Here is a 14,817-nt window from a genome sequence, read left to right as displayed (position 1 = left end):
GCGCGACGCGCCTGAGGTGACGGGCGAGGTGCGCATGCGCCGCACGGCTTTTATTGCGTCACCGCGACTCCGGAGCCCGCGGCTCGAGCATGGGCAGGCTGCCCGGGCCTTCGCGCTTGCGCATCTTCCTCTGCCAGGAGCACGCCGCGGCAGCCGGGCTGGCCTCGTGGTCGAGCTTCTTCTCCAGCAGGTGCATTCGGGCTGTGGTCTCCGTCAGCATGTCCATAAGCAGTTCCTGCTGCAGCTTCAGGTAGTTGTTCTCCTCCAGCAGCACTTGGCTCTTGACTCGTTGCACCTGCGCCTTCCAGCCCGCGATGGTCTGCGAGGGCAGCTGCGGCCGCCACGCTGGCTGGCCTTCGGCGGTCCACCGTCCGCCGCGGAACACGAAGGCCTCGTCGCTGAGGCGCGTGCGGGGCGAGCCGTAGCTGAGGCCTAGCTCCGCCTGGCGCGTCTGGTGGTCCAACAGGTAGAAGGTGGACATGGAGGAGATGCGGCGCAGCGGCGGGCGTCGCGGTGAGAAGCGCCGCGAGCAGTGGTCGGTCCAGAACTGCCGCAGCTGCTCCCACAGGCGGCTGGTGTAGCCCCAGCCCAGGCACCCAAAGGCCTCCAGGGCGAGGGCCGGGCGGGCCTTGTCAGGCGCACGGATGCCCGGAGCGTAGCCACGAGGACCCGGGTGACTCGGGCTGCGCCCTTGCCTCTCAAGCCCCGATGTCCAGAATGATAAAGGCGAGCCAGGGGCACTGCTGGGGAGCAAGAGTATGGGTGAGCAACCTGCTCAGGCGAGCTGTTCGACCCCCTGTTCCCTAAAACCACGAGGCCTGGTGGGCAGGGCTCAGGCCTGCGACGGCGCTCAGGGCTAACAAGCTGCTGGCCACTGAGGAGTCCATCCCTGCCCACTCGCCTAGCAGCAGTCTTCCTGGAGACATCTCCAAAGACCACTTTCGGGTCTTGGGGCTAGGTAGGCTGATTAAGGACCAGAGCCCTGCTCTCTTGAGTGCTGAGTGGCTGCTGGAAGGGGTTAATAGGCCCTTAGGGAAGGACGGAATGATAGCAGAGGCAAGTAAAGACGCACAGGAATTTTGACAGGTACGTTGTGGGTGGATAAGGGAGAGCCTCTAGGCAGAGTGAAGGGCTCTGCAAGGCTCCAGTGTTGTGCATGTGAGGAAGAGCTTGGGGTAGGGTCGGTGTAGGGTATTAATAGCAGAAGAGGAAGCTGGAAAGGGAGACCAGGGTGCTCTGTGAGGGTGCTGTACAGGCAGGCTCCAGAGTTTAGACTTCCTTCTGTGGGTTAGAGGGCGCTACTGCAGGACTGCAAACGCAGTGGTAGGTCTACATCCTGAAAAGTATCTGGTGGATGTCTAGCATACCAACAGTGTTATTGCCCTTATCATTCCCTTATTTTACAACTTTGAGCTGACATCTGCTTTGTGCCAGGCTGTGGTTTGGGTAGAGGGGTCCCAAGCATAGCCTACGCCCGCCCTCAAGATATTCCTGGTCCATCTGGGAAGCCTGACGTGTGTGTTTAGATCACAGTCCCTTGTAGTCAGTTCGGTGGAGGCATGTGCCATGGGCTAGGACCTGAGCCAACAGTGGTTGTGCAGACTGGGTATGACTTTTATCCCAAGCAGACTACATGCTCAAGGAAGCTAAAGTCCAGGTAACAGACATGTCCCATTCTCCCTTTCCTCACTCGTAAAAGTGCTGATTCTGTTGTGTGAGAAAGAGGGCTATGTTTTCTTTTAAATTCCTCTTCGCCCCATGGAGAGTGAAAAGAACCCTGGGGCAGGGTTCCCTCTGTTAGACCTCCATTAATTCAACACACACTTATTTTTCACACAAACCTGGGCAGTACTGTCCCCTAGATCTGGCTCAGGGACATGTCTCTGGAAGACCATGTAGAGCCTTAGGATAGAACCAGGCCCACCCTTGAGGTTGCATCTTTCCAGAGGACCCTTCCCCTATAATCCTCACATGTTGTGCCTCACCTGGAGGACGTGTCAAAGATGCCAAGCTGCTGTCCTAGGCCTGGCCCCATCTCTGAACCACTCAGTTGCTTTTTACCAGCTGTGACTCACAATGCCTCTAGGCCAGATCAGCTAAGCTGTAAAACAGACCCCAGGGCACGCCCCTGTATTCATTCAGCACACTTACTGAGGGTCTGCTGTGTTCCAGGCACTGTTCTTAGGGTGGGACAAAGATATTCCCTCATTATTCTTAGATGGGGAGAAGGTCATAAGCAGAACCTAAGAAAAGAATATGTTCGAGGGGGATGAACAAAATAGTCCCTCATGAAGCTAAGCAAGGGTGTCGTGGGTCAGATTTCCCAGAAGCAGAGCCTGGGAATTTTTTGAGGGATTTATTATGGAAGTGACGAAAGCAGGACAGGGTAGGGAGAAAAGGTAAAGCTAAGCAAGAACGTGACCTCAGGTGGAGACTAGCTCTAGTCAGATCTCAGGGAACTGTGCACAATTGTGCCACAGAGTTAAGGCTCCTTACTGCCAAGGAGCCAATCTTTTGTGCCCTTCTTCCCCCACCCACCTCTCATTTCAGTCAGTCATCGCAGGGGTAGCTGTGAGTTGTCAACCAAAAGTTAAGGCACCTATAGGGTGGGTGCACCTCCTGTAAAGGGATCTGTGGGATGTCAGCAGCATAAAAGAGGGATGACGCAAGTAGATAATTGAAATAACTACATTAATAATTTCTGATTGTGGTACATGCCATGAAGAAAAGAGAAATACAGGAAGTGACTTTAGAACAAAATGAGGGATAGGAACCAATTTAGAATTGGCACTCAGTGAAGGCACTTGATTTTCATCCCTAGACCTGAATGATGAGAAGGGGCTAGAGGTTCAAAGGAGCTGGGCTTATCTGAAGGACAAGTGCTGTGTTGAGCAGTGGAAGGAAATAGAGTCAGCCCTGTTCTCCAAGCATGCCCAGTCAATTGCCATCACTTCTACTTAACTTTCCTTACCCCAAGGATCTCTTACAGGGACGTCCAGTGTCCTGATGGATCTAGAGTCACCCAGCTCCAGGGGCACTCACAATGTAGCAGAACCAAGTGGTAGTGCCACCTCCCAGAAAACTTTTTTCTTGAGCAGGTATGATTAACACAATAAACTACACATATTTATAATATACTCTTTGATATGTTTGGATAATTTGATATAAGAAATCATCACCAAAATCAAGATAATGAAGATATCCATTACTTTCAGAAGTCTCCTCTGCTCCCATTACTATATATATTAGTTTGTATTTTCTAGACTTTTCTATAAATAGAATTACTTAGTATTTACTTTATTTCTACAGCATAATTATTTTAGGTTGAAATTCATTCATTTTTTAGTCAGTAGTAATCCATTACTTGGAAATACCACAGTTTGTTTTTCCATCTACCTGTTGATGGAAGTTTGGGTTGTTCCCATTGAGGAGCTATCTGTATAAGGTCTTTGTGTGGCATATGCTTCAGTTTTTCTTGAGTAAATACCTAGGAATAGGATGGCTAGGTAATATGACATGTATGTTTACTTTTTTATGAAGTTACCAGTTTTCCCAAAATGGTTGTACCATATCCCCACCAGCAGTGAAAAAGTTTGTCTTCCTGTTCCTCCGCATACTTGCCAACAGTTAGTATGATAAATCCTTTTAATTTTAGTTATTCTAGTGGGTGTGTCTAAATTGTGATTCTGATTTCTCTATTGGCTGATAATGTTGAGTGTCTTTTCACGTGTTTATTTGTTACCCACCTTGCTGTTCATCAGTCACATGATGAACAATAAAGTTCAGTTCGGTCGCTCAGTCCTGTCCAACTCTGCGACCCCATGGACTACAGCACGCCAGGCTTCCCTGTCCATCACCAACTCCCTGAGCTTGCTCAAACTCATGTCCATCGGGTTGGTGATGCCATCCAACCATCTCATCCTCTGTCATCCCCTTCTCCTCCCACCTTCAATCATTCCCAGCATCAGGGTCTTTTCAAATGAGTCAGTTCTTCGCATCTTGTGGCCAAAGTTTTGGAGGTTCAGCTTCAGTATCAGTCCTCCTGGTGAATATTCAGGACTGATTTCCTTTATAATGGAATGGTTGGATCTCCTTGCTGTCCAGGGGACTCTCAAGAGTCTTCTACAACACCACAGTTCAAAAGCATCAATTCTTTGGCACTCATCTTTCTTTACAGTCCAACTCTCACATCCATACATGACTATTGAAAAAACCAAAGGTTTGACTAGACGGACCTTTGTTGGCAAAGTAATGTCTCTGCTTTTTAATATGCTGTCTAAGTTAGTCATAACTTTTCTTCCAAGGAGCAAGCATCTTTTAATTTCATGGCTGCAGTCACCATCTGCAGTGGTTTTGGAGCCCAACAAAATAAAGTCTCTCACTGTTTCCTTTGTTTCCCCATCTATTTCCCATGAAGTGATGGGACCAGATGCCATGATCTTCATTTTCTGAATGCTGAGTTTTAAGGCAACTTTTTCACTCTTCTCTTTCACTTTCATCAAGAGGCTCTTTAGTTCTTCTTTGCTTTCTGCCAGAAGTGTGGTGTCATCTGCATATCTGAGGTTACTGATATTTCTCCCTGCAATCTTGATTCTAGCTTGTGCTTCATCCAGCCCAGAGTTTCTCATGATGTACTCTGCATATAAGTTAAATAGGCAGGGTAACAGTATACAGCCTTGACGTACTCCTTTTCCTATTTGGAACCAGTTTGTTGTTCATGTCCAGTTCTAACTGTTGCTTCTTGACCTGCATTCAGATTTCAGGAGTCAGGTAAGGTGGTCTGGTGTTCCTATCTCTTGAAGAATTTTCCACAGTTTGTTGTGATCCACACAGTTAAAGGCTTTGGCATAGTCAATAAAGCAGAAATAGACATTTTTCTGGAACTCTCTTGCTTTTTTGACGATCCAGCGGATGTTGGCAATTTGCTCTCTTGTTCCTCTGCCTTTTCTAAATCCAGCTTGAACATCTGGAAGTTCACAGTTCATGTACTATTGAACCCTGGCTTGGAGAATTTTGAGCATTACTCTGCTAGCGTGTGAGATGAGTGCAATTGTGCAGTAGTTTGAACATTCTTTGGCATTGCCTCTCTTTGAGATTGGAATGAAAACTGTGACCACTGTTGAGTTTTCCCAATATGCTGGCATGTTGAGTGCAACACTTTCACAGCATCATCTTTTAGGATTTGAAATAGCTTAACTGGAATTCCATTATCTTCACTAGCTTTGTTCTTAGTGATGCTTCCTAAGGACCGCTTGACTTCGCATTCTGAACAATAAAGACACACCTGCAAATAGTGAAGGAAGGCTGCCGCTAAGTCACTTCAGTTGTGTCCAACTCTGTACGACCCCATAGACGGCAGCTCACTAGGCTCCCCCGTCCCTGGGATTCTCCAGGCAAGAACACTGGAGTGGGTTGCCATTTCCTTCTCCAGTGCATGAAAGTGAAAAGTGAAAGTGAAGTCGCTCAGTTGTGTCCGACTCCTAGCAACCCCATGAACTTCAGCCTACCAGGCTCCTCCATCCATGGGATTTTCCAGGCAAGAGTACTGGAGTGGGGCGCCATTGCCTTCTCTGGAGGGAAGGCTAGTCTTTCATAAATGGTGCTGAGTCAACTTGTCATCCATATGGAAAAACACTAGCAACAAAAATTAACTAAAAATGGAACACAAAATGTAAAGTTAAATGGTGAAATGTCTAGCTTCACAAAGCATTCTTAAATATCACACAAAAAGAATGACTCTCCAAAGTAAAAATTGATAAATTGGACTTTGTTCTTATCTTTTGCCCTTTGTTTTTTTAAACTGGATTGTTTCATTGAGTATAAGGAGTTCTTTAATATTAGAAAAACATCTGTCAGATATGTTTTGCAGATATTTTTCCTCAGTCTCTGACTTGCCTATTAAAGCAAAAGTTTTTAATTTGAATAAAGTCCAGTATATCAATTTTTACTTTTGAGTCATGCTTTTCATGTAATATTTAAGAATGCTTTGCCGTACTAGAAATTTTGCTGTTTTAACTTTACATTTTGTGTCCCATTTTCAGTTAATTTTTGTTGATAGTGTTTTTCATATGGATGACAAGCTGACTCAGCACCATTTATAGAAGATTAGCCTTCCCTCACTATTTGCGGTTACGTCTTTTTTGTTCCTCATGTGACTGTGTATGTATGACTGTTTCTGGGCTCTGTGTGCTCTTCTATTGATCTTTTTATTCTTGTACCAATACCGTATTTTCTTAATTATTGTTTACAGTAAATCTTTATCTAGGAATGTAAGTCCTCAAACTTTTTTTTGAAGATTGCTTTGGTTTTCTAGGTCCTTGGAATTTTCATATAATTTTAATTCCATATAATTGAATTTCTGTCCTAATTTTAGAATTAGAATGTCAGTTTCCACAAATAAATCCTTATGCTCACTGTTCAGAGTTCTCTCTTATCATCAGGATAAGCTTGAATCAGCCCTCAGAAGGTTGTCTGAAAACATGGAATCAGAGCCCAGGAATGTTTTAGTCCAGCCAATCCCACTTTCCCCTTCTCTTCCTCAGTCCCTCTTCTGCTCTCCCCTAGTTGTGTCTGTGTTATTAAAACTAATTTTCATTTATACTCATGACATTTCAGGAAAATCCTGAGTGGTCATCAGAAATGGTATACAGCAACTTTCAATTTCCCTTATTCCCATGGTCTGCAAAAAAGGAAAAGCTACAAAACCCAAGGAAGTCTTTTTTGATGGTCTGAACAGAAGAAGTTTAGAGGAGGAATAATTCCGACTTAACATGTTAACTCCTTTCACAAGCAGACCTTACGTTTGAAGAAATTTAATGAAAAATATAAATTTTTTTTTGGCCACACAGTGCTACATGCAAGATCACAGTTCTCCAACCTGGGATCAAACCCATCCTTCCCGCCAAAAGTGGAAGTGTGGAGCCCCAACCACTGAACTGCCAGGGAAGTCCTGAAAACTATAGAATTTAAGGATCCGCAATCAATAACAATGGTTCCTGGCTTCTTTGAGGGAATTGGTCTCCAAGTCACTGAAAAGACCAGACTTGGAGCCTTTGAGGAAAGGAGTAAAGAAATCAGATCTCGACAGGCCTGAGTTTAAGGACATAAAGGTCATTCTGATGGCACAGAGAAAAGGAAGGAGGTCCTAAAAAAGAATTTTATTTTCTTCACAGCTATAGTAGCTATAAATATCAGTGGATCCCTTCTCTTAGCAACCAAGAATACTTCTAAAGCCATGAAAGCAAAATCTTGTTCACCCGCAGGATCATTTCAACCCAATTTCTAAGATAATCTGTTAGTAATATTTACCCTTCCCTGAAATAATGAAGGGTTGTTTGTGCTAATAGTAGCTTTTAAAAACATAAATATTTGCATTTATATTAAATCTGATAGAAACTAATTCAAGTAGTACAGAAAAAGGAAAACATAGTTATACAAAATACACATGCCTTCATTTTCCAATCGGTTGCCTGAGGTGACCTCTAAAAATGATACTCTCTTCACTTGACCCAGAAAACCTCACAAAATCATGCAGATCAAGAGGTTCAGATCTTTGTGTTCACTTTAAGAACATTCGTGAAACTGCCCGGGTCATTAAGGGTGTGCATATCCAAAAAGCCACCAAGCGTCTGAAGGAGGTCACTTTAAAGAAGCAGTGTGTACCATTCCATCGTTACAATGGTGGAGTTGGTAGGTGTGCACAGGCCAAACAGTGGGGCTGGACGCAGGGTCGGTGGCCCAGAAAGAGTGCTGAAGCTTTACTGTACATGCTCAAAGATGCAGAGAGTAATGCTGAACTTGAGGGCTTAGATGTAGGTTCTCTGGTCATTGAGCGCATCCAGGTGAACAAAGCCCACAGGACTTCCAGAGCTCATGGTCGGATCAATCCATACACGAGCTCTCCTTGCCACATGGAGATGACCCTTACTGAAAACAGATTTTTTTCTAAACCAGAAGAGGAGGTTGCACAGAACAAAAAGATATCCCAGAAGAAACTGAAGATACAAAAACGTATGGCCCGGGAATAAATGCCACAAAAAATAAATGCAAATAAAAGTAAAACCCAAAATACACATGCTTCACCTTGTACCTCCACTTTCTGCAAGGTGCCTTTTTAGAAAGAACAACATTAGCAGGAAAGAATGCCCATCCCCTGTTTGGTTCACACTTCCCTTGGGCTTTTTCTTCTTGTAGCTTCTCCTTCAGCCTTCCTCTTGGGCTTGGTGATTTCAGCAGGGCTGAGATGCAGTACAAGGGGGGACTGTGGTGGTGATCTAGGGGTTGCTATTGCTTCCTCTCATACCTACGCTGCCTTAAAATTAGTTACCTCCACGTTCTTTGGAATCTGTAATACTCTGCGGAAAATGTTTAAATTTTCTGTTTAAAAAAAATAACTGAGTCATATGGGAGTTCTATTTCTAGTTTTTTAAGGAATCTCCACACTGTTTTCCATAGTGGCTCTACCAGTTTGCTCCACCAACAGTGTAAGAGGGTTCCCTTTTCTCCACACCCTCTCCAGCATTTATTGCTTGTAGACTTTTGGATAGCAGCCATTCTCACTGGCGTGAAGTGGTACCTCATTGTGGTTTCGATTTGCATTTCTCTGAAAATGAGTGATGTTGAGCATCTTTTCATGTGTTTGTTAGCCATCTGTATGTCTTTGGAGAAATGTCCGTTTAGTTCTTTGGCCCGTTTTTTGATTGGGTCATTTAGTTTTCTGGAATTGAGCTGCAGGAGTTGCTTGTATATTTTTGAGATTAATTCTTTGTCAGTTGATTCATTTGCTGTTATTTTCTCACGTTCTGAAGGCTGTCTTTTCACCTTGCTTATAGTTTTCCTTCATTGTGCAAAAGCTTTTAAGTTTAATTAGGTCCCATTTGTTTATTTTTGCTTTTATTTCCATTACTCTGGGAGGTGGGTCATAGAGGATCCTGCTGTGATTTATGTTGGAGAGTGTTTTGCCTATGTTTTCCTCTAGGAATTTTATAGTTTCTGGTCTTAGGTTTAGATCTTTAATCCATTTTGAGTTTATTTTTGTGTATGGTGTTAGAAAGTGGTCTAATTTCATTCCTTTACAGGTTGTTGACCAGTTTTCCCAGCACCACTTGTTGAAGAGATTGTCTTTTCTCCGTTGTGTATTTTTGCCTCCTTTGTCAAAGATAAGGTGTCCATAGGTGCGTGGATTTAATCTCTGGGCTTTCTATTTTGTTGCCACTGCTGGTCATACACACTGAGGAAACCAGAATTGAAAGAGACACGTGTACCCCAATGTTCATCGCAGCACTGTTTATAATAGCCCAGACATGGAAGCAACCTAGATGTCCATCAGCAGATGAATGGATAAGAAAACTGTGGTACATATACACAATGGAGTATTACTCAGCCATTAAAAAGAATACATTTAAATCAGTTCTAATGAGGTGGATGAAACTGGAGCCTATTATACAGAGTGAAGTAAGTCAGAAAGAAAAACAACAATACAGTATACTAACACATATATATGGAGTTTAGAAAGATGGTAACAATAACCCTGTATGCGAGGCAGCAAAAGAGACACAGATGTATAGAACAGTCTTTTGGACTCTGTGGGAGAAGGTGAGGGTGGGATGATTTGAGAGAATATCATTGAAACATGTATATTATCATATGTGAAACAGATCACCAGTCCAGGTTCGATGCATGAGACAGGGTGCTCAGGGCCGGTGCACTGGGATGACCCAGAGGGATGGGATGGGGAGGGAAGTGGGCAGGGGGTTCAGGATGGGGAACATGTGTACACCCGTGGTGAATTCATGTGAATGTATGGCAAAAACCACTACAATATTGTAATTAGCCTCCAATTAAATAAATTAAAAATAAATAAAAATGAATAATTCTTAAAATAAAATTTAAAAATAACTGAAAAAAAGTATTGATGATGTTCTGTCTGCTCTACACAACCACCAGGAAGTGCCCCAGAACCTGAGAATTTTCACCTGGGTTTGAATGATGGCGGCTCACCAGAGGGCAAGGCAGGCAGACAGGCATGAGAGCACTGAATTTCCCTATGAATGGAAGATTTCAAGGTCTTCTGAAGAGTGGAAAGTGGACTGAGAATGTGCATCATGGTACAGGACAATGCATGTGCCAGCTGAACTTGAAAACATCTGCCTCAGGTCATTGGAAGCAGATGGCAAGTCAAATAGCACTTACTTTCAGCAGAAAAACATGTTTTGTTGTCCTATATAAGTATTAATTTGAATGTTTTATAGGTAATTTAAAAGTCATGGTTTTACATTTGTGTAAGTATGCTTATGTTTTTAGGTATTTAAAAAAGAATGTGTGGTGGGTTAATATTTTGATTAGCCCATGCATAGTTGTCCTGAATATTCCTTTTTACACAGGCCTATTACCATTTAAATGAAAATCTGAGGCTTTCTTCAGAAAACAGAATTATTTGGAGGCTTCTAACTTTCAAAATAGGCTCTATAGGCTATAAATAACTCTGAACAATCATCTTGAATTATGAGAGCCTGGCTTTTTTTTGTTTTTTTGCCATGCTGTGGGGATTGTGGGATCTCCATTCAGTTCCCCAACCTCGACTGAACCTGGTCACAGCAGTGAAAGTACCAAATCCTAACCACTAGACCACCAGGGAGCTCCCCTGGCCTGTTTTTTTTTTTTTTTAACGTTGTGAATTTTAAAACTGTGCAAGGAGGACTTCCCTGGTGGCACCGTGGTTAGGAATCCGCCTGCCAGTGCAGGGGACCCAGGTCTGATCCCCATTCTAGGAAGATTCCACATGCTGCGGGGTGACTGAGCGCTTGTGTCACAAGTCACAACTGTTGAGCCCGCATGCCGCAGCTCCTAAAGCCTCACGTGCCTAGAGCCTGTGCTCAGCAAGAGAAGCAAATGCAATGAAAAACCTATGCTGGCCAAAACTAGAAAAAGCCTGAGCACAGCCAAAAATAAATAAAAAATAAGTAAAAACTGGGCAAGGAAAAAAATTTTTTTCAAGATAACTTGTGCAGAGAACAATGTACACTTTAGATTCTCTTACACTCAACATTTTACCGTATTTCCTGTGTCATTTGTGAGCCTTTTATATGCATCGTGGCTCTGTGCACCTAAATGCTTCCGTGTGTATTCTCTTTACATAACCATGATACACAGTTACAACCACAATGCAGTTACCAACCTTATACATTTATGTTGATATACTACTTTATAATCAATCATCCATATTTCAGTTTTGTCAGCTTACTAATAATGTCCTTTATGGCATTTTTTCCTTCTAGAACAGGATCCTGTCTAGGGACAGGCATTGCATTTTTTTTTTTTTTTACTTTATTTTACTTTACAATACTGTATTGGTTAGGCATTGCATTTAAATGTTGCAAAGGAACCTTCCCTACTGTGGGCACTTTTAAGACCATTTAAATCTCCTGTTGCTCAAAATTCCCCCTAAAGTTAGCATCCTTTGGTGACTCTTACATGATCCCATCTTTACCTTTATAATTGCCAAATTATGCTTTTCCCACACTAGCATTCACTTTATAGTAATCGGCCCTCAGCAAGAGCTCTTCCTTCTCCTCTGTTGGTATTGCGAGATAATAGAAAATATATATGTCAGTCTCTGCCCCCAATTTCTGGCACAGAGTTCCTAAAACCCTTGTAATTTCCTAAGTGTTAAGAGCATTAGGCATATCTTTTGTTTTCACATATGGTCTTTGACCCCTGTTCCTGACACAGTTCTTGAGGTACAGCAGTGTCTTTTGGGCTAACGAAATGAGTCACGGTGCACCCCTAGATGGGAGCTGTTCACCGCAAAGAGTGGTGAACCATGAACTCCCAGCCCCTCCTCCCCTCCGCCATTCTCCAGAGAGGAGAGGCGCTGGAAACGGGCTTAATGATTGATCATGCTGCCATAAAAATCCCTTAAGTACTGGGTTCAGAGTGTGTCCAGGTTGGCGAACACGTCCATGTTCTGGGAAGGTGACAGGGGTGAGACTGTGCTCCAGACCCTCCCATGCCTCAGCCTGCTTATCTCATCTGACTGTCCATCACCCTTTAATAAACTGATAGATGCAAGTAAGTGTGTCTGCACTCTGTGAGCTGTTCTAGTAATGATCACATCCAAGGGGAGGAAGGCGTGGATACCTCAAATGTATAGTCAAGTCAGACTGGAATTGTGGGTAACGTGAGGATTCACTACTTTCAATTAGCATCTGAACTGGAGTCAGTCTTATGGAACTAAGTCCTTAGCCTGTAGGATCTGACACTTGCTGTCTTCAAGGGGGTAGTGTCAGAAGTGAGTTACATGGTGGGACCCAGTTGATGCCACAGAATTGCTTGGCATGGGGAAATTCCTACACGTCTGGCGTAGGAAGTGTGGTGGTACTGTGATGGTAAAGAAGAAACACAGGAGGAGTCTAATTTTTTCTTTATAGATATAGACCTATTAAGGCTTCCCTGGTGGCTCAGATGGTAAAGAATCTGCTTGCAGTGCAGGAGACCCAGGTTTGATCCCTCAGTCCAGAAGATCCCCTGAAGAAGGGAATGGCTGTGTTGCCAAAATCTTAGCTTTTTGTGCACCAATGCCAAATAGAAATACGGAGACAGAGTTATGGAGGAGAAAGAGTAACTTTATTATTTTGCCAGGCAAAGGGGGAAGACAGCAGGCTACCACCTCAAGAGTTGTGCCCCTCTCTCTGCTGAGTGAGTGAAAGTCGCTCAGTCCTGTCTGACTCTGCGACCCCATGGACTGTACCTACGTCCATGAAATTCTCCAGGCCAGAATACTGGAGGGGGTAGCCTTTCCCTTCTCCAGGGGATCTTTCTAACCCAGGGATCAAACCCGGGGATCAAACCCAGGTCTCCCGCACTGCAGGCGGATTCTTTACCAGCTGAGCCACAAGGGAAGCCCCCTCTCTGCTGAGTAGGGAAAGGTTATATAGTCAGGCAGGAGTATGTGATTAAGGATCAAGGCAGTAACAGTCTATTCTTTCTTGCTGCTGTCAAGTTAGGGTGTGTGCAGTGGTCTAGTTTCCCAGTCTTGATGAGCCTCTCTGATCCTTTAATCTTGCCTCAGGTGGTTTCATCGCTATTCTTCCTTTGATTAGCAACTCTTCTGCCCTTTTGGAACTGAGAGGTCATGAATGCTGGAGTATTCCCTATAAGAAATCAGGGACAAAAAGGTCTCCATGCCCTGGAGTCCCACAGAGTCCTGCTCAGCATCAGCTACCCACTCCAGTATTCTTGCCTGGAGAAGTCCATGGACAGAGGAGCCTGGTAGGCTGCAGTCCATGGGGTCGCAAACAGATGGACATGACTAGGACTTTTACAGACTTATTAATTTCTATTTTTCTTTTCCTTTTTAAAAATGTGCTTACAGTTCTCTTTTTCAGTGGTTTATAGCTCATTTATTTTGATTCTCAGATGGCTGGGCCCTCCCCCAGAGATTCTGATGTAATGTCTAGAGGTATAGCTTGGGCACTAGGATTTTAAAAGCTTTCCAGGGGGCTTCCCTGGAAGTCCATCAGTTGAGACTCAGTGCTTTCAATGCAGAGGACACAGGTTCGACCCCTACTTGGGGAACTATGATCCCACATGCCTCACAACATGGCCAAGATAATTAAATAATAAAAAGCTTTCCAGGTAATTCCAGTGTGCAGCCAAGGCAAAAAGCAAAACACAAAGCAAAAACCTTAAAATGTAAAACACAGAGACGAAAGCATGGAGAACGAAAAAAGCTGAGAGAAAACACATAGAGAAAACAGTTGTCAATTAAAAGGTGGTCTGGTGCAGTGAGGAGATCAGCTGATTTTCTCCTCAGAAAATAACTATGAGAATGGGAGGGAAATTTTTTTTGAAAGATTTCGGGTTCTGAAAATTGACCAAAAGTCACTGAGAAATTGAGAAGCATTTATTTATCCATGAAAAACTTCTGAAATCTGGTTAGAACAGTGAGCACCTGTGGCATTCTTGTCTGGGGCTGCTCCCATTCCCATAGCTTGGGCGTGAGGGTAGCTGTCCCAAAACTGGGTGGTGGTGGTCTAGTCGCTCAGTCGTGTCCGACTCCTGTGACCCCAGGGACTGTAGCCCGCCAGGCTCCTCTGTCCATGGGATTCTCCAGGCAAGAATACTGGAGTGGGTTGCCATTCCCTTCTCAAGTTCTCTGTCTTCAAAACTGGGGAGGCTGCACAAATCAGCAGCTTCTGTCTGAGGGAGCTCACTGAATCTGAAATAAATCACAGTGAGATACCACTCTACATCCACTGAAATGGCTGTAATCAAAAAGACAGGGGATAGCTGGTGTTGGTGATGATGCAGAGAAACTGAAACGCTCCAACATGGGAATGTAGAATGAGCAGCCAATTTGGAAAACAATTTGAGTTTCTTAGACAGTTAGTCATAAACTTAGCATTCAAGCCAGCAATTCTATTCCTATGTACTACCCCAAAGAACATGTCCATATACAGACTTGTTCAATAAACAAGGATGTCATAGTCATCAGCAATTGAAGCCCTCCAGAGTGAGCCGGTGAACCCTGAGGAAACTCAGGAAAGAAAAGAATACCTGTCATCTAGCCGACATCAGACTGCAGCCATTCCACATGGTGAGCCCCGAGGAAACTCAGGATGTGAAAACAGGATACTAGTCCCAGATAGCTGAAGAACATATCAAAGGAATGATTCAGTGAGTCCAGACTCTTGCATCTTTCCATACAGAGAAAAGTGCTAAGTTCCTTAACTTGACATAGCTGGTTTCTTTAATTAACAGTAGTCTTTTGATGTACCCAGACTACCTGGCTTTTGCTGCTAAACTCCTATATATACC

The 14,817-nt window shown here is 43.9% G+C and overlaps 1 protein-coding gene and 1 long non-coding RNA gene across 2 annotated transcripts; one reads left to right on the top strand and one right to left on the bottom strand.

The window, feature by feature from the left end:
- Nucleotides 1-58: 58 nt before the first annotated feature.
- Nucleotides 59-887, bottom strand: CBY3 (chibby family member 3). Its single transcript, XM_069590287.1, has 2 exons — nucleotides 862-887; nucleotides 59-743 (listed from the first exon to the last, which is right to left on the bottom strand). Exons 1-2 carry the CDS (start codon nucleotides 885-887, stop codon nucleotides 59-61), a joined length of 711 nt encoding a protein of 236 aa, XP_069446388.1.
- A 244-nt stretch (nucleotides 888-1,131) lies between these two features.
- On the top strand, nucleotides 1,132-12,073 carry LOC138440721 (uncharacterized). The gene is made up of 2 exons (XR_011257098.1): nucleotides 1,132-3,098; nucleotides 9,946-12,073. It is a non-coding gene; the product is annotated as an uncharacterized lncRNA (long non-coding RNA).
- Nucleotides 12,074-14,817: the final 2,744 nt, after the last annotated feature.

Source organism: Ovis canadensis, chromosome 5, assembly GCF_042477335.2.
Source record: "Ovis canadensis isolate MfBH-ARS-UI-01 breed Bighorn chromosome 5, ARS-UI_OviCan_v2, whole genome shotgun sequence".
NCBI classification, from domain to species: Eukaryota; Metazoa; Chordata; class Mammalia; order Artiodactyla; family Bovidae; genus Ovis; species Ovis canadensis.
The sequence above is the reverse complement of the archived record's forward strand: the minus strand, read 5'-3'. Positions and strand labels throughout refer to the sequence as shown.